At 47.4% G+C, this 21696-nt stretch overlaps 2 protein-coding genes across 10 annotated transcripts in view; one reads left to right on the plus strand and one right to left on the minus strand.

The window, feature by feature from the left end:
• The first annotated feature begins 856 nt into the window (after positions 1-856).
• On the plus strand, positions 857-9865 carry LOC309360703 (vomeronasal type-2 receptor 26-like). 3 transcript variants are annotated; one of them, XM_081895464.1, is made up of 6 exons: positions 857-1830; positions 2598-2889; positions 4415-5269; positions 6028-6246; positions 6806-6932; positions 8178-9865. In XM_081895464.1, the coding sequence occupies exons 1-6, from the start codon at positions 1616-1618 to the stop codon at positions 9080-9082; spliced, it is 2613 nt and encodes an 870-aa protein (XP_081751590.1). In that variant the 5' UTR covers positions 857-1615; the 3' UTR covers positions 9083-9865. The 3 variants fall into 3 exon arrangements, with proteins under 3 accessions (XP_081751590.1, XP_081751591.1, XP_081751592.1); XM_081895465.1 differs by having other exon boundaries at positions 6809-6932; XM_081895466.1 differs by lacking the exon at positions 6028-6246.
• Positions 9866-11897: 2032 nt separating this feature from the next.
• The window catches only part of SLC5A5 (solute carrier family 5 member 5), a 36589-nt gene continuing 26790 nt past the window's right edge, over positions 11898-21696 (minus strand). For all 7 annotated transcript variants that reach the window (XM_081895545.1, XM_081895546.1, XM_081895548.1 and 4 more), the window contains 9 exons: positions 21050-21179; positions 20475-20563; positions 19117-19229; positions 18678-18748; positions 16614-16700; positions 16061-16266; positions 14847-14950; positions 14311-14414; positions 11898-13789 (listed from right to left, as the gene is read on the minus strand). In XM_081895545.1, the coding sequence (XP_081751671.1) occupies positions 13595-13789; positions 14311-14414; positions 14847-14950; positions 16061-16266; positions 16614-16700; positions 18678-18748; positions 19117-19229; positions 20475-20563; positions 21050-21179 (1099 nt within the window). In that variant the 3' untranslated portion in view covers positions 11898-13594. The remainder of the gene's footprint in view (positions 13790-14310; positions 14415-14846; positions 14951-16060; positions 16267-16613; positions 16701-18677; positions 18749-19116; positions 19230-20474; positions 20564-21049; positions 21180-21696) is intronic.

Here is a 21696-nt window from a genome sequence, read left to right on the forward strand (position 1 = left end):
ATTAAACACCGAGACGCCAACAACCGAGACTCACCTGCCTCATCTCCCTCCTGCTCTGCTTCCTCGGCTCCTTCCTCTTCCTCACCTGTTGCCTCCGACAAACGGCTTTTGGAACCACCTTCTCCCTTGCCGTTTCTTCTGTGTTGGCCAGAACTGTCCTGGTGACTCTTGCCTTCACGGCCACCAAGCCAGGAAACAGGGCCAGAAGATTGTTGAAGGGACAAACAGCAACTTTGATTGTCCTGGCCTGTCCCCTCATCCAGGCTGGTCTCTGGGCTGCCTGGCTGCTCACTTCTCCCCTTCCTTCTTTACCCAGCGAGATTGTAGTGGAATGCAGGGAAGGCTCCCTTGCCATGTTTTACTCTGTCTTGGCTTACATGGGTTTCCTGGCCCTTGTCAGCTTCACGGTGGCCTTCCTAGCTAGGAAGCTCCCTGATAGTTTTAATGAAGCCAAGTTTAACACCTTCAGCATGCTGGTCTTTTGCAGCGTTTGGGTCTCCTTCGTCCCAACCTACCTGAGCACCAAAGGGAAGTTCATGGTGACTGTGGAGGTCTTCTCCATCTTGGCCTCTGGTACTGGTCTCCTGGCTTGCTTCTTTCTCCCAAAATGCTACATTATTCTCCTGAGACCCGATCTCAACAGCAGAGAACATCTAATGAGGAAAAAATAATTAGGAAATTTAACACATTGAAGTTTAACACATTGAAGTTATCCAATAAACAAACCACAAGGAAGGTAGCCATATCATCCTGTTATTAATGTTCACTCTCCTTGGGAGATACCTGCAAGAAAAGTAGGAAGGATCTTCATCAGGGTGGGAGGCTGGGAGAGGAGGTGGGCACCCAGGTGAGAGCTGGAGGAGTCTGCTTTTCTATGTGTGGATAAATGCTAAGATATGCACTATATAAATGTGATAAAGGGTCTTTTTAGTTACCCTTATTCTAATCTTTCCCCTCTTTTTCTTTTCTATACAATTGTGTTTTGCATTTTCTTATAAATGAGCTTGAATTTTATTGTTTAATGTGTAAAAAAACCCACCTTTCATAAAATTGTTATAGCAAACATGGGCAATGCCCTTCCATATTTTTAGACAGGAACTGCTCCTGGAAGGTGAACCTGAGACCTTCTGCATGCAAAGTGGGCACTCAGAGATTGAACTATGGACCTTTCCATTAGAAAGCAAAGTTGTGATTCTAGTCTCTTTGATTTGAATGAATGGTTTTGATAGGCTTGCCAGGAGAGTGGTCCGTCCAGGCTGGTATGGCCTATAGCGAATTTCCATGGTTCCAGAAAACATGTTTATCATTTCTTCCTAAGATGGTGCAAAAAGAACTTACAGCATGAATTATCTTCTCGTCCCTGAAATTATCGCAATAACAGTCATTCCTGTTGAACCTCTGGAGGCTTACAACCATTGAGTCAATAATAAAGCAAAATACAGGACAAAACCGTCTTGTGGTAATAAGAAAAATGATCATGTTGAGCTACTCCATTTTATGCCTGACTATTGATCTCTCTGACCTAAAGCCCCACTGAAATTGGTGGTTTTCAAATCAGGTTCTGCAAAGGTGCAATTGTTGTTTCAAGGGAATATAATATCTCTCTGAGCTGCGGATGATTCGGTTGCTGCTCTTGTCCTGGCTCCTGCCTCAAGGCAGCTGCTTGATGAAGGGGAGAGGGACACGATCCGTGAAGCCCTTTCAACTCTACGAACACTTCCATAGGGAGGGAGATCTCATTGTGGGTGGGAATTTACCCCTCTTCAGGGCTGTGGTCAAAGACCCATCCTTTAAAGAGTATTCCAGAGAACAGGACCATCCTGATTTAAAGTAAGTATTCAGACAGGTAGGGCTCTGAGTTGGAAACTGGGTTGCTTTCCCTGCCCCCGCCCCCCCCAACTGAAATGCTGTTCATCTTTCTTGTGCAATCTGGGGACGTCCTATGCTAGGGCAGGAGTGGGGTGGGATCTGCTGGGGAGGTTGAAAGGAGTAAAATATCTCTACAACAATTTGCTGTATAGTCTCCCTCTCAATGTCACCATTTCATTTAGTAAGAAATCACTGCTTTGCATCCAATTGCTTCCTTATTGTTCAACATCACTGTTAATTTTGTGAGATTCTTCCCAGTTAAACCCATTTCCATGATTTTCTGGGGTTCCAATATATTATTATTATTATTATTATTATTATTATTATTATTATTATTATTATTTATGCCCCAGCCACTCTGGGCGGCTTCCGACATACAGTGGTACCTCTGGATGCGAACGGGATCCGTTCCAGAGCCCCATTCACATCCAGAAGCGAACGCAACCCACGTCTACGCGTGCGCGGGTCGTGATTTGCCACTTCTGTGCATGCGCATGACATCATTTTGACATTCTGCGCATGCACGAGCAGCAAAACCCAGAAGTAACGCGCTCCGTCACTTCCAGGTCACTGTAGCGCGCAACCTGCAAATACTTATCCCGAAGCTACTTCAACCCAAGGTATGACTGTATATCAAAACATAATATAACATCAAACATTGAAAACTTCCTGATACAGGGCTCAACTTTTCTATCGTTCCACCCATAACCATTTTACTCGCATCGCAGGCTTGTCCCCAAAAACTACCAGTACACCCTGGCCTTGCAGTTTGCTATCAAAGAGATCAACGAGGACCGGACTCTCCTCCCCAATGTCACTCTGGGTTCCCGTATCTACACAGAATGCAATGTTGCAAGCAAGACCATGGAGGCCACACTGTCTCTGCTTTCCACGCGGAGACACATGGTGCCTAACTACAAGTGCGACAGTCGGGACCAGCTGCTGTCCGTCATTGGGAGCCTAGAAGCCACGACTTCAAGACAGATGGCATCCATCCTGGGCTCCTTCAAGATCCCACAGGTGAGGAGAGCCACTTGCAGAAGCTATAAAGATACAAAAACCCATTCTCTGTAAACTGCTTCTGTTATAATGCCTGGATAGCTCAGCTGTTTAGAGCATGGTGCTGGGAACGCCAAGGCTGCAGGTTTGATCCCTGCACGGGGCAGCTGCATATTCCTGCCTTGCAGAGGGTTGGACTGGATGATCCTCAGGGGTCCCTTCCAACTCCACGATTCTATGACTGTGATGGTTAGTGATCAGTTTGGTCTTTTGCCTTCAAGCGCCTCATTAAGCTGTTGACAATGAATCATGATCAGATATGGTACAGTTGATCCTAATGCCCACTTACCCATTCCCTCTTATCTCATTTTTAATCCATTTTTATCCCTTAGTTTCTTTCTCCAGCCCAATGAATGAATGTCCTGATTATAATCCCATTGCATATTACCGGGGGTATTATTCCACCTCTCCCTGTGAGAGAAGAGTTCTTTTTAGAAAAACAATGAAGAACTCCTGCCCCAAAATTTACTCTCCCCCCCCATCAATTTATTGTGCTTAGCCAAAGGCCTTTACAAGGCTTTCCTCTGAAATCACACATCATACCCTATAAAGGTTTACAGCATAGAAAGTTTACAGCATAAAATTTTAAAATTAGAGAGCATTAATATATCTTGAACAGAGCTTTTAGCTGCCAGAGCAAATTTGGCTACAGTTGACAAAATTTACTCACATGTTGCAGTTTCCTAAACTACCATGTTGACCCAGATAATAGTTTCATTCAAACTTTAGACACATGAAGAAGGGGGAAATGACAGAGTGAAAAATATTGAAGCATTATGTTCAATAAAAAATATATGGGGGGGGGGTATAATTGCATTATGCAAAGTCCAGGGAATCCAGAGTCCTGCATTCTCAAAGGGACAACTTTCAGTCGGTGCTGAAAGTGAATTTTGGGAGACAGTCTGAACTTTAAAGATGGCATTTTGCTCAGGCTTCATTGGAAACTGCAAGTAACTCCTTGAAAGCCCTGTTTTTATGGTGAACTTTTTATAGGTCTTCCGTGGATGACTTAAAAAAATATTACAGCCAAATGAAATTGTGGGGAGCATTTGAGATAAAAGAAATGACAAAATAATTGCAATAGGGATGCTTGTAATGTTTAATGTTTTTATATATGTTGGAAGCTGCCCAGTCAGATGGGCGGGGAAGAAGAAGAATGAGGAGGAGGAGGAGGAGGAGGAGGAGGAGGAGGAGGAGGAGAAGAAGAAGAAGAAGAAGAAGAAGAAGAAGAAGAAGAAGAAGAAGAAGAAGAAGAAGAAGAAACTTTTTGTAATAGATAAAGATTGAATGCAGTAGAAAAGGTTTGAGTAAAGACACTGTGGAGGTGCTGCTTCTGGTGAAAATGTTCAAAAAATGTAATAAAAATTTGTGTGTATAGTTTTGATGGAGGACGGGGTGGCAGGAACTGAGGGGCCTAGAAGGCATCACGGAACGTTCACATTATGTCTCAAAGGTCACTTTCAAAGCACATTCTTGCTCTTTTCAGCTGGGTTATGGCTCCTTTCACTCTGACAAGGAAGATGAAACGGTATCCTCGTCTTTTTGCCGCATTGAGCCCAACCAAGTCCTCCAGTACAGGGGTTTAGTCCAGTTACTCCTGTATTTCCACTGGAATTGGATTGGACTCCTTGCTCCGGAGGAGAGCAGTGGCGAAAACTTCATCCAGACTCTGACACCCCTCCTCACCCAGAACGATATCTGCGTGGCGTTTGCCAGAAGGGTCATTCCAGAAACGGTGGCTTTTCTGCAGCATGGAAAAATATGGATGAAACATGTTTCAGATCTTTTCAAGAGCGACGTCCAGGTGGTGGTTGTCTTTTTGGACTCCAACACCTTGCGGAACCTATTGGGTCCCATGTCTGTCATGAAAAAGCTCAACAAGATCTCAGCCAGGAAAGTCTGGGTCCTGACAGCCCAGTGGGATTTCGTCACTGAGGGGTCCCAGAAGCAATGGAAGGGGCTGAAAACTTTCCATGGGGCCCTTTCCTTCCAAATCCACTCAAAGGAAGTGCCAGGATTTGCCCAGTTTCTCTCAGAGTTAGATCCACGCCAACCACAGGCAGATGCCTTTCTCTGTCGCTGGTGGAGAGTTGTGTTTGACTGTGAGTTTCTGGCATCAGGCCTCATACCTTCACGGAGCAAGAGAAAATGCACAGGGGAGGAAAAACTAGAGGACCTGCCGGCCTTCGTGTTCTCAGTGACCATGACTGGCCACAGTTACAGCATCTACAACGCCGTTCATTCCGTGGCCCACGCATTGCATGACACCATGCACTCACCGGGAACCAACCGTGCAGTGATGGGAGGTGTCAACCGTCTTCCAAAACTCCAGCCATGGCAGGTAGGGTCCTTGTGCTGCCTAGTTTGGTGACTTTATTGGAGCAGCAAGAATGTTGCAGAAGCTGCAACAGAGATGGGGAATCTCAGGTCTAGGGCTGTGTGTGACCCATCTGGGTTCTCTTTCTGGTCCTCAGAACTCCTCAGTAGGGCTGGACAAGATTTAGCTTTCAACTTCAGGATATACAGTTATATATCACAATGTCTGAAATTAAGGGTGGAGCTGCTTTTAAACTTTGTGATATATCACCAGCTAAGCATTGTGATATATTGATATAGACTATCCTCCTTAATAGTCACCCAGCTTTATGGTGACGGGGAGAAAGTTGCAGGAAAGGACCATATTGGCACATGTGCCCTGTGCTGTGTTTATTGCTTTCCTTCCCCACAAGGACAAAATATGGCTGCTTCTGATCTTCATCTGGTTTTGCCCTCTCCTCGTCCCCTACCCACCCATGCGCACCCTAATTTTGGGAAAGGCAAGCTGGGGCTGCCATGTGGGGCCCTGCAGACCAGCAGAGCTGTTTGGGTTCCCATCAACGCATGCGCTCCCACTTACATGAGCACCAAAAATGGTGCTGGAATGGGGAAATCCCAACACTGGAACAGAACCTCTATGTAAGGGAGTTCTACCAGGGAACTGCAGAAATAATGTGGCTGGTTGAGGGAGCCGTGGACTTAGAAAGGTCGGAAGCCAGTGGATCCAAGGGAGTCAGACCAACAACCCCCCTCCCTGTTTTCTGAGTGTCTCTTCCATTTCAGATTCTTGCCGCTTTGAGGAAGACTCGGTTTAACAACAGCGCTGGGGAGGAAGTCTCCTTTTCTGAACATGGCAGCAGACCAGCTGGCTTTGATATCCTGAACTGGGCCTTCTTCCCCAATGACTCTTGTGCTGTTGTGGAAGTTGGAGGTCTGGATCCTCAGGCTCCGCCAGGCGAGGACTTCAGCATCAACCCAGACACCATTGTGTGGGATTCCCAGGTGGGGCAAAATGAGGGCATAAGGCCAAGGCCAGCACAAGAGTTGGCTCCCATCTCTCCGCAGCCATCACTACCTGCCCTTTCTTTCATGGTGGGCCCCACATCTGCACACTGCATTGTGGGGGTGCTGTTCCCCAGACCAGATCAAACCACAGTCTCATTTAGTCTTGAAATGTAGACTACATTTGACGAAACTTGATCCGAGTTCATTTTTGCAACATTTAAAGAAACCGCAAAGTTCTGAAATGGATCTGGCACTCCCAAGCTGGTTGTCTCTCTCCATCAATAGGGAATCTCCCGTCACCTCTTCCAAATCCTGTTTAGTTTTTGGGGTTTCTTAAAATCTATTTAATCAAAGCAAAGTGGTCTTGGTCCACAATGTTCCTCTAAATGATTCATTTCTTCTATGAGCCTCAGTTTTTGTGGTTCCCTATAACCTGCAGAGGTATGGAAGAGATTTGGACCACTCAAGTAGATAAATCCCTCCAAGTCCTTTTTCACTGCAAGACAAGCATTGACCTTGTGCAGCAAAACCCAGCATTTTCACTCTTCCCTTTCAGGAGATCCCATTTGCCAGGTGTGTGAAGAGCTGTCCTCCGGGGCAGAGCAGAAGAGTCCCAGAGGAGAAGCCGGTTTGCTGCTACGAATGCATTTCTTGCCCAGAAGGGACCTTTTCTAACCAGACAGGTATGTCAAATCTAGAAGCCCGTATTGAGGTGCAGAAGTTGTTAGGAGAAGGGTGGTGTGGAGAGAGAGAGAAATCCTGGATGAGAAGAAGTGGGAAAATCCCCTGCAACTTGGATTTGGGTTTATAGTTCTACCTGTTCACAAAGATGTCGTGAATTTGGGGCAAAAGATTCCTACATTGCGGAGGTTCGACTCATGGGGCCCCTTCCAGCTCTAAAGTATGACTCTGGGATTCATCAGAATAGTTATCAATAGTTTAATAAGTTCTAAATCGTTGATAATTATGAGAAACTGTTCCATATTTTCATAGCCTCTGTTTTAATAAACATGCATACATTTTAAAAGCATGTTGAAATGGGGTAGGTGGGTATTGGGTTGTTCTTGTTTTTATTTTGGTTATGTATTTTGTGTTTTTATATTGTGATTTTATCCTGTGAACCGCCCTAGGACCTGCGGGTATAGGGTGGTATACAATTTATTATTATTATTATTATTATTATTATTATTATTATTATTATTATTATTATTGGTGATGATAAACCCAGATTAAACAGTTCACATCAAGACATGTTTCCATAGCTGTGGTTAAAAACTTGGCTAATTGGGGTTTTAATCTGATCCTGTGATCCAAAACATAATTGTCTACCCCTCCCCCCCCCAGTGTGCTGAGGAGGGCTGCACTAAGAAGGAATGGTGGGAGCCTCCCCTCCCCCCCCCCGCTCCTGATCAGGATCCTGAATCTTCCCAGGAGAAGGGAAGTAGTATAGATTTGGAACAGCGGTTTGCAGAGGGACATAGTTCAGAAGGCAGAAGCTAGGAAATACTGAATGGGGAACAGCTAGGAGAAGAAGCACTGGGAGAGAGAGAGAGTTAACAGATTCGCTGTCTCTGGAAAGCATTCATCCGCTCAGCCCAAGGTCAAGAAGAGCTGGTAAGGAGGCAGCACAGAAAGCACAGTGGTTACGAGATCAGGTTACAAGACGCGGGAGTGACGGGGGTGACTAGGGAGGAAGTGGGTGGAATTCTTAACTGGGAGCACCGCCATCCCTAGGAAATGGATTCTTTATTCTCTCGCTGTGATCATTAAAGTTTCTAACTGGTAAGAAGACTCCTTTTCCTTTGTTCTGCTTATCTACTGCCAAAGAGGGGAGGAAGCCAATTCCCTGAAGCCTGACAGAGTGGCAACCACAGTCGAAAACACAAATGGCACATGTGATATATTTCAATAGTGTTTCCTTATGCCAGATGCCACTCAGTGTACCAGCTGCCCTGAAGACCAATGCCCAAACAAGGACGGTGACCAGTGCCTGCTGAAGAAGATCAACTTCCTTCCATACCAAGAGACTGGGGGTGTTCTTTTAGCTTCCCTTGCCCTCTTCCTCTCTCTGATCACACTTCTCATGCTGGCGACCTTCATCAAACAACGGGACACACCAATCGTCAAAGCCAACAACCGCAGCCTCACCTACGTCCTCCTCGTCTCCCTCCTGCTTTGCTTCCTCTGCTCCTTCCTCTTCATCGGTCGACCCAGGAAGGTCACTTGTCTTCTCCGACAAACTACTTTTGGCATCGTCTTCTCTGTTGCCATTTCTTCCGTCCTGGCAAAGACCATCACGGTGGTCCTGGCTTTCATGGCCACCAAGCCGGGAAACATGGCAAGAAAACTGTTGGCGAGACAACCAGCAAATTCTATTGTTCTGATCTGCCCCCTCATCCAAACTGCTATTTGTGTTGTTTGGCTGGCAACCTCTCCCCCATTTCCAAACCTGGACTTCCATTCCATAGCTGGAGAGATTGTAGTGGAATGTAATGAAGGTTCAGTCACCATGTTTTATAATGTCCTGAGTTTCATGGGTTTCCTGGCCTTCGCCAGCTTCACAGTGGCCTTCCTAGCTAGGAAGCTCCCTGATAGTTTTAATGAAGCCAAGTTTATCACCTTCAGCATGCTGGTCTTTTGCAGCGTTTGGGTCTCCTTCGTCCCAACCTACTTGAGCACCAAAGGGAAGATCATGGTGGCTGTGGAGATCTTCTCCATCTTGGCCTCTGGTGCTGGTCTCCTGGCTTGCATCTTTCTCCCCAAATGCTACATCATTCTTCTGAAGCCCAACCTCAACAGCAGAGAACATCTAATGAGGAAAATGGGAATCTAACCCACTTCAATCTTCCCTGCCAGTTAAATTTTCACAAAATTGTAGGATGTAAAACTTATAGCAGTCAAGTACAACACTCATACAGTGGACATGTTAGGGGATGTTTTGTCCCACTCAAGAGAAGACTTCCTGTTTCCTCCTGAGCTGGGACAGACTTGAAGAGGGTGTGGTGTGTTGTACTAGCATAGAGGAGCCCACAGCCTCCATGTTTGGATGAGTGTGTGTTCTCCATTGTGTATGTTGCTGTGTTTTTGGAGAAGTGACTCCTTAGTCGCAGTCACTTGGGACTGACTTCTTTATGGAATAGTTCTAGTTGTTATGTAACCTAAGCCTGCCTTCAGAGATATGTCTGTGAACCTGAATGAATCTGTGAGTAAACTACTTTTATATTGTTTAATCAGATTCTCATGTCTATTCTTTTTAAGAGGGAGTAGAAGGGATCTCACTAGGAATCTTAAGTAGTGAAGCTCCGACAAGCCAGCAACAAGCTATCCACTGTGTAATTTAAAAAGGGGGATGTTTGGAACTCTGCTAGAATATGGAACTTGCTAGCACAAGTTAGGAAGGATATGATTAAATAATATATCCTCTCCTGCCTTCCTAATCATCCCCACAAAAATGAATCACAATTTCCTAGTTATCAATACAAACTCTCCCGTCAAATTCTGCAGTTGGCAATGAGAGCAGATTTGGTTACTTTCCAAAAGTCTAAGCAATTGTCTGTATTTCCCCCGAATATCCTTTTTCTCTCAATCAATTAAAACTGTGAAAAACCAGAGAGAATTGTGCCATTCTATTCCAGTGTTGAAGTTGCTGTGTCTTCTCCCTTCCCTGGAGGTGGGCCATCTGGCATGGGCGCCTTTGGGGTTGGGCTGAATGACTCTACAACCCTACAATCCTATGGTTGGCACTCTCCCCACCCATTGCTTCTTCCCCTGGGCAGTGGGGGATGCCAGTCTCTGAAAACCTAGCTGTGTCCCCTTCTCCAAAGGAATAATATATTCTGTTCCAGTGCTAGATCCCACAGAGAAAGGCTGGAGGTTGCCAGACCACAGAGAGTTCCCAGTGAGACAGTTGCTGCAAGCGAGGTTGGGAGCCAGCAGAAGCCTTTTATCCCTCTGGGTCCAGACTAAGTTCTCCAGGCTCTACCCGTGGGGAGGGACTTCAGAGTCTTAAAGGGTCAACCCTGTGACCTGAAGATGCTCCTCCATCCCAGAGCCTCCCTTCTGGGGCAATTCCAGATGGGTAGTGGGAGGCACCTGGTTCTTCAAACTCAAGAGAAGGTGCCTGTGAAGGTCCAGGCCTTGGCCATATAGGCCCTGCGGGGGGGGGGGGCTGGGAAGTTCTGTTTCTGAAAGGTGGCTTGAGTTGCCTCTAGAGCGGCCCTTTTAAGGACAGCTTGCAGGAGCAGTAAGTTAAAAAGTTCAGGGGAGCACATTTCTACCTGACGGAATGCTGGGTACCAAAAATGATTATAACTGTGCAGTGTATTATTTGCATGTGTGTGTTGGGTCAACTTAGCCCTATCAATTCGGATGCTGTCAGTGGGTTCTTGTTATCTTGTTGGGCTGTGTGGGTGTGAAAGAGGAGCCACCCCAGGGTGAAGGCATCCTCTGTTATTTGTCCCCGTGTCAGTTTCAGTCTGTTGGTTAGTTTTTGTAGTACAGCTGTTATCCATACAGTGGTCCATGTTCATTCCAGACAGATCCCTCTAGTTTCCAGTAGGGTTATAACTTTTTTTACAACCTGCTGTTCCTGAAGCTTAATTAGATAAACTTTTGCCTAAAAATAAAGGAATGAACTGTCATTTCCAAATCTTTTGAAAAAAAGTCACCCCAAAATCCACAAATGGGTAGCGGGAGGCACCTGGTTCTTCAAACTCAAGAGAAGGTGCCTGTGAAGGTCCAGGCCTTGGCCATATAGGCCCTGCGGGGGGGGGGGGGGTGGCTGGGAAGTTCTGTTTCTGAAAGGTTTCGTATATGTAACTGTATAATGTATTTTTAATATAGTACAGGGGGAAATTGAATTTGCAAATTTTCTAATACTTGCACAAAGTGTTATACATTGTACATCCCCTCTTATTGCTTAGAATAAATCAAGCCTTGGTTTCTGCTTCAAGCACCATAAATTTCCCACATCAGTTTAGTTGCGTGTTCTGCGCACAGATGAGATCTGGATTGGCTCCCACTTCCAGGGCTTCTCCAAGACAGTTTTAGGTAGTTTCAGACAGCTGTAAAAGTTCCAAACAGTTCCTTGAAGTTTTTAAGTGTTCATACTTATGAGTAGTGAGGTTATATATACAGTGATTCCAATTTTTCATTTTGGGGTGATCATTTTTCCCAACTGAGAAGAATTAGTCCATTTTTCAGTGTTTCTAAGCAAAAGTTCATCCCTTTATGATACAGGAAATCATTTTTTTGTTTTTGAAGAAAAAAAGAAAGTCAAAAAGTTATCACTCTAGTGTCCTGCTAGGATGCTCCCAGCTGCTGAGAGTAGAGAGCTTGTAAAAACCTCGCAGATCCGTAGAAAGGGCGCCGTGATTTGAAAACAGAGACGATGTATGTACTTTTGCAAGCCCAGAAAATCTTTAATAAAAACAATTTTTGAAAAATCTGTGCAGCGTTTTTTTGTTCTTACGCATCTGGCTTTGTAATACCTTCGGCTACACAAATAAATGAGCAACGGCAATTACCGTAAGCTAAGCAGGTCCTGTAGCCATCCTGCTCAGCTTTGCACAATGTCCTCATTGGGGCCACAGGGATATGTATCCGTTCCCTTCTGAATCTGTCATTCCAAACACAGAATTAGCATTGGCTTTTCTACAACATTCTCTTTATTTCATGCCGAGCATTTCCCCTCAAATGGCACAACACCAGAGTCCTTTGATCATTGGAAGCCAGAGCAGACTGAATATATATCTTTATACGCATAGATAGGAACATACACCCTCTGGCTAAGCCCACCCATTCAACCCTGTAGCCCCTGTGCAGCCTGAAGGTCCCACATCTCCATCCTGGTGCATCTTAGTTACATGGCAAATATCAGGCGGGGGGGTGGAGAAGAGGCCAGGAGGAGCTGTCAATACTCCTGTCTACACACTTCTGACAGGAGGACGGCCAACATGGGATGGAGGAGAGGGCACAGCAGGGACCAAGCCAGACTCGATTCCCATCCTCCAGCCTAAGCTTTGGCCCTCTGAGCATGCACAGAGTGGCTTTTCCATGACAGGTGGAGGCAAGCAGGAGGATCAAGGTCCCAAAGGAAACGACGCAGGAGGCCCTGAGAAGTGGCAAGGATAGTGGGGACAGGTGAGCTGGAAATATTTCGCACCTGGCAGCCAGGGCACCCCTTTAGTTTCTGGTAGTACGTGGGCAGACGAGTCTAAAAAGCCCAGGACACAAATTTCCACAGCCTTCTAGCAGCGATGGTGGTTCCTTAACTAGAAGAGATGTATTTAGTGTTAACTCTGGAAGTGCTAACTAGATTCTGACCAAATGAAGCCTCTTAGAGCAAAATATACATCAGCTGCCCAGAGTGGCTGGGGCAACCCGGTCAGATGGGTGGGGTAAAATAATAAAACCATTATTATTATTATTATTATTATTATTATTATTATTATTATTCCAGTTTGCAACATCTGCTTTTTCTCATCTTTGCCAATCTCAACTCCTCCATTTCCAGATGAAAATGGAGAATAGATATCAGGCTAGATGAGGAGGAGGAGTGGAGATGCCCACCCCAAGAGGCGCCCAGGGAGGGGGCAGAAGAAGATTGTGTGGACCCAGGTCCTTGGTGGTGGGAAACACGAGGAGGAGGAGGAGGAGGAGGAGGAGGAGGAGAACTGGGAAATATTGGAGGGCAAAGAGCAGGGGTGAGCTAGCAGATGCACCAGCCCTGAACAGAGACAGGAGCCAGATGTGATAGGGAGAGTACCAGAGCCAGTTGATACGATGTCCCTTGAGAGCCTGATAGATCCCCCTCCTTCCCCTAAAACCAGATGTTTCCTCCATGTCAGAGAGCAGAAAACTAGACATCAACAGAAGGGCAGCCACGGTAGACAGCAGGACGGGTCTGATACGGAGAAAGCGAGCTTCTGGGGAGAGGAGCAGGCCCCCTGGGCAGCAGCTCAAGCCTTGAGGGAGCACACTTTATGGATCTCCGTGTGTTTCTGTTTGATACTAATAAATGAACTGATGAAGATGCTCCCTGGCTGCCTGGTTTCTTTTGGCCATTGCCAAGTGTGTTGCTTGACAGCTCCCTCGGGACAGGACCCAGTTGGGACAAACAGAAGCCCCCAGGGGTCCACATCGCCCCGTGCTGTTGGCACAACTTGGCCAGATTTTGATAACAGGCCAGGAATGCCCTGCCCAAATTTCTCCAGAGGTTGCAGCTTGGCCTGGTCAGAGATCTACAAATATCTCTTTGTGGAATGAGGTCCACCCCTCCCAAAATGGGGTCCTTTCCCAAGTAAAGCTGGTCCAGGAGGCTTCTGGCCTCCAGCTGCCCAACCCTTTACACGTTGGTCTCTCTGAGCAGGTGGAAATAGCTGCTGTCAAAAGCGTTGCAGACGCAGAGGTTCTCCTCAGAGGGCTCTGATGATGCCTTCTCCTCCTTGGCCATCAGGGTCTTCTCCTCGGCCGGGAAGCTGGGCACCAGAGACGTTGAGCCAAAGGCTTTCTTCTGCAGATTGGGAGAGTTCCCTGCATCCTGTGCGGACGGTTGAGAAATGGAAGGAAGCCATTGAGAAAGGATGGATCCAGATTTACACCCAAGCAAGATGAAAAGAAAGAAATGATGAAGAAAATATAAATAATGATTTAAGGCAGAAAGGCAAGGGGCAGAGTAACCTTGTTTGTTTTGTTTTTGTTTTTCTTGTAAGGGTATATGAGCAGGAATTGATCAATAGGCATCCCTAGCTAGCAGGACCAGTGGGCAGGGTTGGTGGGAACTGTAGTCCAAAAAGCAGCTGAAGACCCAAATTCAGGTAATGCTGCTCTAGTGGCAGAGAGCTCCACAGGACTGGAACAATGACACTAAAGGCTGCTGTCAAATGAGCCTCTCCAAACTGGAGAACGGCCAGCGATGCTCCTGCAGCTACAGGTGATGGCGATGATCAAGCTGGAATATGAGGGTTCAGGTGGTCCCTGTTCTCTAAGCTGAGTGATGGCAGCTCCGATGCACTGCCCACTGCCCACCATTACCAGTGCCCAGTTTCCCCACTGTCCTACCTTGGTGAACGGTTTCTTCAGCCCCTCTGGGGAGACCATGGCGGTCTGCTTCATGACGTCCCACCAGAGCACACCTGGCTTCTTTGAGCTCCTTTTCGCAGGCCCTGCAGCAAAACCCAGAACCACGAGGGAGAGAGAATTTGCACACTTTAAGGCAATGAAACATGAAGTATTGAAATCAACTTCTAAAATGGTATTCTTTTGTAGAATATTAGGGGGGAGGGACCATCATAGTTATGTCAAAATGTACGCAGGATTTGAACAATAGCAACAGATGAGAATTTGTCATTTAAAAATTTGGAATTGATGTACAGAATGGATAAAATATCAGTAATATAGAAGCTTTATAAGGGAATAAAAGAACACCATGGAATGTGTCAACAGATATGAGAGATTTGTTCTGGTTGCATTTTAAAAGGATTGGTTAAAATTGGAAATATAATAAAAAATATTATTTAAAAATGGAATCAACTTATTTTAAAAAAACAAATGAAACAAATTAATAGGTAGCTAATGGCTCCACCCCACCAATTTACCGGTTAGGCAGCTGGCCAGAACCCCAATTACAACGGTGGTGAGCGTTCCCAAGGCACCGTAGTAGAGGTAGGAAATGGCATAGAAGTCATCCGCAATGGCCGACCTGCAAAGGAAGTGAGATGGTGAGATCCGCAGGAAGGGGAGTAAATGAGTTCTGGCTCCTAGAAGGTGTTGGCAATCTGGGAGGAGTACAGAGGAGGGAGACCAGGATGATCAAGGGTCCGGAAACCAAGCCTGATGAGGAACAGTTGAAGGAGCTGGGGATGTTTAGCCTGGGAAAGAGGAGACTGAGAGCAGACAGGAGAGCCATCTTAAGGGCTATCACAGGGAAGATGGAGCAAGCTTGCTTTCTCCAGCTCTGGAGGGTAGGACACGAACCCATGGCTTCAAGTTAGAAGAAAGGAGATTCTGACTAAACATCAGGAGAAACTTTCTGAGAGTGAGAGCTGTTCAGTGGGGAAGGGACTCCTGGGGGGGCAGTGACCCAGAAACCTCCTTGTAGGTTTTTAAGCAGAGGCTGGGGGGCCATGTCTCATGGATGCTCTAACTAAGATTTCTGCATTGCAGGGGGTTGGAACAGAGGACCCTCAGGGTCCCTTCCACCTCTAAGATCCCACCAAGATCCCTAGATCCTTTTCACATGTCCTGCTAGTGAGCCAAGGGTCCCCCATCCCATAACTCTGCATCTGGCTCTTCCTGCCTTCTGCAGAACCTGACCTTGTCCCTTTAGGGCCACCTGGTTGGCCCCTGTGAGAAGAGGATGCTGGGGTCAGTGGCCCCCTTGGCCTGGTCCAGCAGGCAGATTCCTCTCATGGAACCTCCAGCTCCGCAGGCAGACAATTTGCAGGTTATTGGGGGGGGGGGGGTTGGCCACTGTGAGGACCAAATCGGCTCCCTTTGACCTGATCCAGCAAGATCTTCTTAGGCTTGTTATGAACCTTCAGCAGTACCTTGTTCCTGTAAGCACATTGAACAGCACCAAAGCGCGTTGAGGCGCACTGTAGAATGTCCTTAGTTCTTACAGGCCATAAATGATGTTTTCCCATTACTGAATTCTACTGAATCCTCCTGAATTCTACTCTGGGCAAAGAAATGTTGTTTTGCTGTGTTTTCCTTTAGTGTTATAATAATCTTAATACCTTTACCCGCTCATCTGGCTGGGCTGCCCCAGACACTTATTTGAATTTGCACCAGAGATCAACAACCATCTCACCTGTCTGCAACTTCCGTGATGTTCCGGGGTGGCAGTGGGCCGAGCATGATGGTGGCGTTGGCTCCCTCGGAGGCGTTGTAGAGCGGGCACAAGTCTCCGTAGGATGGGAGCACCCCCATGGTGGTGGCGCTGGGCGGGTAGAGGGTGCCCCCCACAGCCACCCAGAAAGAGAGGGCGAATCCCAAAAGAAGCCCAGTCAACACCCCCTGGGAAGGAAGGAGAGGTCGGGTTTTATGCTGCTGCTGAGCTGAAAGTCCCACCCTCTCAGGAATTTTTGCAAGGGAAGGGAGATTCCCCACAGGCATCCAGTTGGCCACTGTGAGAAGAGGATGCTGGGATACATGGGCACCCTTTGATGTCCTTATGGAACCTCCAAGTCCAGGGGCGGTCTATCTAGATTCTTGCATTGTTAGGGGTATTTTTGTGTTCTTTCGTTCCAATCCTACTGCTTTGTTGCAAGGCCCCTCCATAGCACAGCACCTTTCTTCCAACACCCTTTTATGAAGGGTGAAGGCACCCAAAAGCATCCTCTTGGGTCCTCTTTGGGACTTACCACGGTGTTGCAAGCTGGGATAAACATCCCCAGGATGAAGGCTCCCAGAAGGGGCCCACTGATGACGCCCATGACGGTGAACGAACCCTGTGCAGAAACACAAAGCGGGGCAGAGAAGGCAAGGGTAAGCATGTTGTTGTTACGAGGTTGTCAAGCTGGAAGGTGTGCAGCAGAGGAGAGCGACCAAGATGGTGAAGGGTCTGGAAGCCAAGCCTTATGAGGAACGGTTGAAGGAGCTGGGGATGTTCCTCCTGGAAAAGAGGAGACTGAGAGGAGATAGGAGAACCATCTTCCCATATTTCAATGACATGGAAGAGGGAGCAAGCTTGTTTTCTCCTGCTCTGGAGGGTAGGACTCGAACCCATGGCTTCAAGTCACAAGGATGTCCTGGATGCTTTAGCTGGAATTCCTGCATTGCGGAGGGTTGGGCTGGATGACCCTCGGAGTCCCTTCCAACTCTACCATTCTATGATTCTGTTAGAGGCCTCACACCTCCTTCCCAAAGCTGGGCAACTGCTTACCAGGTGCCCAACGCAGGGCCAGCTGTCACACTGCCCTAAAAGCGCCTCTGGCCAAATCTTCAAGTCAAAGGTTTTAAAGTTGGTGGCCTGTGGGAGGGAGTTCTGCAGATGAACTCTGTGGAGAATGACTTTCTCCTATCTGTCTTAAATCCTCTGCTGGCTGTCCAAGAGTCTCATGTCACAAGAGAAGGAGGAACACTTTTCTCTCTCCACTGTCTCCCCGCCACGCACAATTGTGCAAACCTCTAAGACACGAGTAGCAGCTACAATCTGAAAGTGCCAATCAGCTCCCAGATATGCAGCTATGCAGCTCAAGTTGTTAACATATGAGATACAATGCAGAAAGCGATAAGCCGTGTGTGCGCACATCTGTGAATGCAAACTTTTCCTGGTTGCTACAAAGGCGGGTGGAGTGGCCTCCTTGTTGAAACAAGATGAGACAATACTGGGCCGAGCGTGAGAATCAACTCCCTACGCCATAAAACCAGCCACCGACACACATGACTGGAAGGCAGAGGCCTGGCTGCCAGCTTCCGTGCCTCAGCGGCCTCCAGGCTGGACTACTGCAATGCACCACGTATGGGGCTGCCCCTTGGAGACTGCTGGCAAGAACGCATATCAGCCTGCATTGGTCCTCAGTACATTCCCAGGGCCTGATGCAAAGGGCTGGATTTGTCCTTTTAAAAGCCTCGCAGCCCACCCTCTCAAGCTTGTTGAGGAACTGCTACACCAAGCAGCGTAGTTAAGCTAGACCATGTAGTTAACCTACAGAACTTCCTGCCACAAGAGGCCAATGACTTGGAGGACTTCGAAAGAGGCGGGGCAAATTCATGGAGGAGGAGGAGGCTAGACTCTACAGCTACAGATAAAAAGAAGGGTTAGGGGAACTCCCTGAAACAGGAATCATAAAAGGACCTCCTTCTGGGTTTCCTTTGGGGGCACCTATGAGAACAGGGGCAGGATGAGATGGGCCTGATCCAGCAGCCAAGCTCTTCTGACAGCAGAACCTCCATGCCCAGGAGCAGTCTACCTCTGAATACTAGATGATGGGGAAGCAACAGCTATGCTCAGATCCTGCTTGTGGGTGTCCCTTGCAGGCTGGCCCCTGTGAGAACAGGAGGCTGGACTAGATGGGCCCCCTTTGGCCTCATCCAGTCAGCCAAACTCTTATGATCTTCTTATGGAACCTCCTGGTCCAGAGGCAGTCTATCTCAATTCCCAGATTCTTAAGGACATTTGGCCACTGTGAGTGCAGGAAGCTGAACTGGGGGGGGGGGGGCTTTGGCCTGATGCAGCAGCCTCTTCTTGGGTTCTTAAGTAGTTTGGCTCCCTGAAGAAGACAGTGGAGAAACGTGGCCTGCAAAAAACCCGTTGCCATCTCGAATGCAGATTGTGCTTTCAGGGGAAAAAGCACGAGCCAAATCCTTGTGGAAGAAAGAGAAGAAATTGAGGGAGGGGTCATAAGCGGAGACAGTTACCCAGCCAGATGGGCAGTTTATAAATAGTAAAAATAATAAAATAATAATAATAAAATTATTATTACCTGCAACACCCCACCTCCCAGTAATGAAGACAGCGCTGCAACGGTGATGCACGACGTCCCATAAATCAGTGCTGGAAACGTTAAGAATAAAGGCACAATTCCCATTATTATTATTATTATTATTACTGCTATTTTTTCTCATTGGCCATTTTAGTGTTTTAGCCTTTCTGGAGACTGCTTGTTTGTTTGTTTTCAATCAAGCAGTGTATAAATTTTATGAAAGGAACAAATCCTCAGGAGCAGATCTGTTGAAAACAATTGGCTTAGGATGGTAGAATCGTCGAGGGTCATCTAGTCCAGCCCCCTGCAATGCAGGAATCTTTTCACCCAACGTGGGGCTCAAACCCACAACCCCGAAATTAAGAATCTCCTGACTGAACTATGCTTGTTCCCAAGGGGTCTCCGGGGATACCCAGTGCCCCAGCCACCCTTCACTCACAGAGCCCTTTGGAGATGAGGGTCAGCTTCCGTGGGGAGAGGCTGGGCAAGTTCGGCTTGATCAGGTCCTCCACGGTGACGGCGGCCATGGCATTGATGCTGGTGGAAGCCGTGCTGCAGAGGGAGGGAGGACAGGGCAGCTGCTACAATGACGTCTCACGGAGGACAAAGCCCCCAACAGCCTGAATTAGCTAGGAAGGAGCCTCCAGCTTCAAGAGCAGTCTATCATCAAATGCACCAGGGAAGCAATCCCAAGAGACGGCTGTTCAGCTCACGCCATGCTTTTCTGGCAGTGCTTCTTTTCCCAGCCAGAGAATGCCAGAGTGCAGTTCCAGCACCTCTCAGGTGGGTGCCATCGACTTGTGGAACCTCCAGGTCCAGAGGCAGTCTATCTGGATCCCTAGGTTCTTTGGGGTAATTTGGCCCCTCCAGGAACAAAATGCAGACCTAGATGATCCTTTGGCCTGATCCTGAAGGCTAGCTGAAGGACTATATCTTCCCATAGAGCGGGAGAGGAGCTTTTTGGTGGTGGCTCCTCCCAGACAACTTTGGAACTCCCTGCCTAGAGAAGCTAGGCTGGCTCCCTCCTTGCTGACCTTCTGCTGGCAAGTGAATCCTGTTCTTTTCGATGGGTCTTTTTTAAAAAAAGGAAACGGTTTTTAAGAGTGCTGTGTTGTTTTTATTATGTGTCTTTTTAATAGATCTTTTTCATATTAGAATCTATTCATATTAGAATAATCTTTTTCATATTAGAATCTGTAGTGTTGGAAGGGACCCCAGTGATCATCTAGTCCAACCCCCTGCAATGTAGAAATATTATTTTAATTCTATTAAATTCATGATTATTTTTATATGTTCCTCGCTTTTTGCATCTCACCTGCAGCATTTTAATCTGCGTAAACCAACACCCGTCCCATTCTAGAAGAAAGTGAGGCGTGTATTTCTGGTGTTCCTAACTCACAGGGCCACCCCTATTGAGGCCCCTAGAGATCCTCAGGCTGAGCCCAGGACATTTTGCCACTGCCATTCGTGTACAAAACCTAACCAGGATGGCTGTTGAATTTCAGGTCATTATCCTGCGCTGAACCAGAGTGCTGGAAACACTCAGAAAACTGAAATGGAAACGCTCACTGAGAAGCCACAATCTCCCTCCAGGGGGAGCTGGGGACTTTGGGGGCACCATGCTCCACCCCAGAAGCAGATGCAATAAAAGAAATTTTGTTGGCTTCCCCAGAGCTTCTAATATCGGGTAGCTTTAGCTATACTCAGGAATCAAAGTTTTTGTGTCTCCTTTGCAGGAAATGTATTTTTGGGGGGGTTCATTCTGTGTGGGGCAAAGAGGGGGTCTCCCACACTCACCTCAGAGTCCCGCTGTATGCACAAGCCAGGAAAAGTCCAGGCACCCCGGGGTATTTCTCAAAGATATCCAAGACCAAATAAGGCATGTACTGAGAGAAAAGGAGAGAAAGTGTCACTTCTGTTTCAGGGGCAGCAGGAGGGCAGGGAGATGGCCATGATCTGAAGCCGGCCACAAGATGCACATGGAATGGCAGAGTCAAAAGGGACCCCGAGGGTCATCCAGTCCACCCCCTGCAATGCAGGAACTGTTAACAGGGAAAATGATTGAATTATAAAGTTGGAAGAGTTCCGTGATTCTATGCCCACCCCCTGCAAGGTAACTAATAAATTTCTTAAATTAAACAAGCAGACCTCAGCAATTTCCACCCCGTCTGCTTTCTTCATCATTTCTCCAATGTGTGTTCTACCTCCTGCCATCCCATAACATTTTTGCACGACTGCAGCACGAGAACTTTTCTGTTTGGGGTTGTTTGTTTGCCCGTTCGACCCTTTGTTCTTTCCTACGGCAAGCAGTTTGCTTTGGCTTTCCAAGCCCCCTCTGAGCCCCAGCCCCACCCCACGAGGCAGAGGGGTACCTGGTCAGGTGCAGAGATGTATCCGGCCAAAAGGGGGTCGCAGTCCTTGTAGAGGGTGAACATGACAATCCCGCAGCCCACAGCGCTGGAGACGATGAAGAAGAGGCCCACCTGGTTGACAAGGAGAGCTCTGGGGAGAGAGAAGAGGGGAAGCAGAGAGGGCAAAAATAAAATTTGAACCCAGGACAGGGAGAGTAGGGGAAGTTAAGCAATTAAGGAGCTTACAAAGGTCTGGATGAGGGATGGGGAGCCCAGAAGGTGGCTCAGTTGGTCAGAGTGTGGTGCCAAGGTAGAAGTGACAATTACAGAATTGTCAAGTTGGAAGGGACCCTGAGGGTCATCTAGTCCAACCCCCTGCAAGGCAGGAATCTTCTGCACAATGCATGGCTCGAACCCACAACCTTGAGATTAAGAGTCCCACGCTCTGCTGACTGAGCTATCTTCTCAGTTCGTGGGTTCAATCCCCGTGTGGGGCAGCTGCACACTTCTGCATTGAAGGGGGTTGGTCTAGATGACCCTCGGGTCCTTTCTAACTCACAATTCTGTGATTCTGTAATCAGAGGCTTCCGCTGGATCAGGGCAATGGCCCCTTCTAGTCCAGCTTCATGTTTCCACGGGGGCCAACCAGGTTCCCCGAAGGGGAGCAG

This window comes from Podarcis melisellensis (genome assembly GCF_964234715.1).
Source record: "Podarcis melisellensis genome assembly, chromosome: 18".
Classification (NCBI taxonomy): Eukaryota; Metazoa; Chordata; class Lepidosauria; order Squamata; family Lacertidae; genus Podarcis; species Podarcis melisellensis.

Excerpts from the sequence above, each read along its gene's own strand:
- LOC309360703 (XM_081895464.1), top strand. The coding sequence starts at position 1,616 with ATGATTCGGTTGCTGCTCTTGTCCTGGCTCCTGCCTCAAGGCAGCTGC. Across the intron at positions 1,831-2,597 it reads CAGGACCATCCTGATTTAAA|GCTTGTCCCCAAAAACTACC; the intron begins GTAAGTATTCAG and ends CTCGCATCGCAG. Across the intron at positions 5,270-6,027 it reads CAAAACTCCAGCCATGGCAG|ATTCTTGCCGCTTTGAGGAA; the intron begins GTAGGGTCCTTG and ends CTTCCATTTCAG.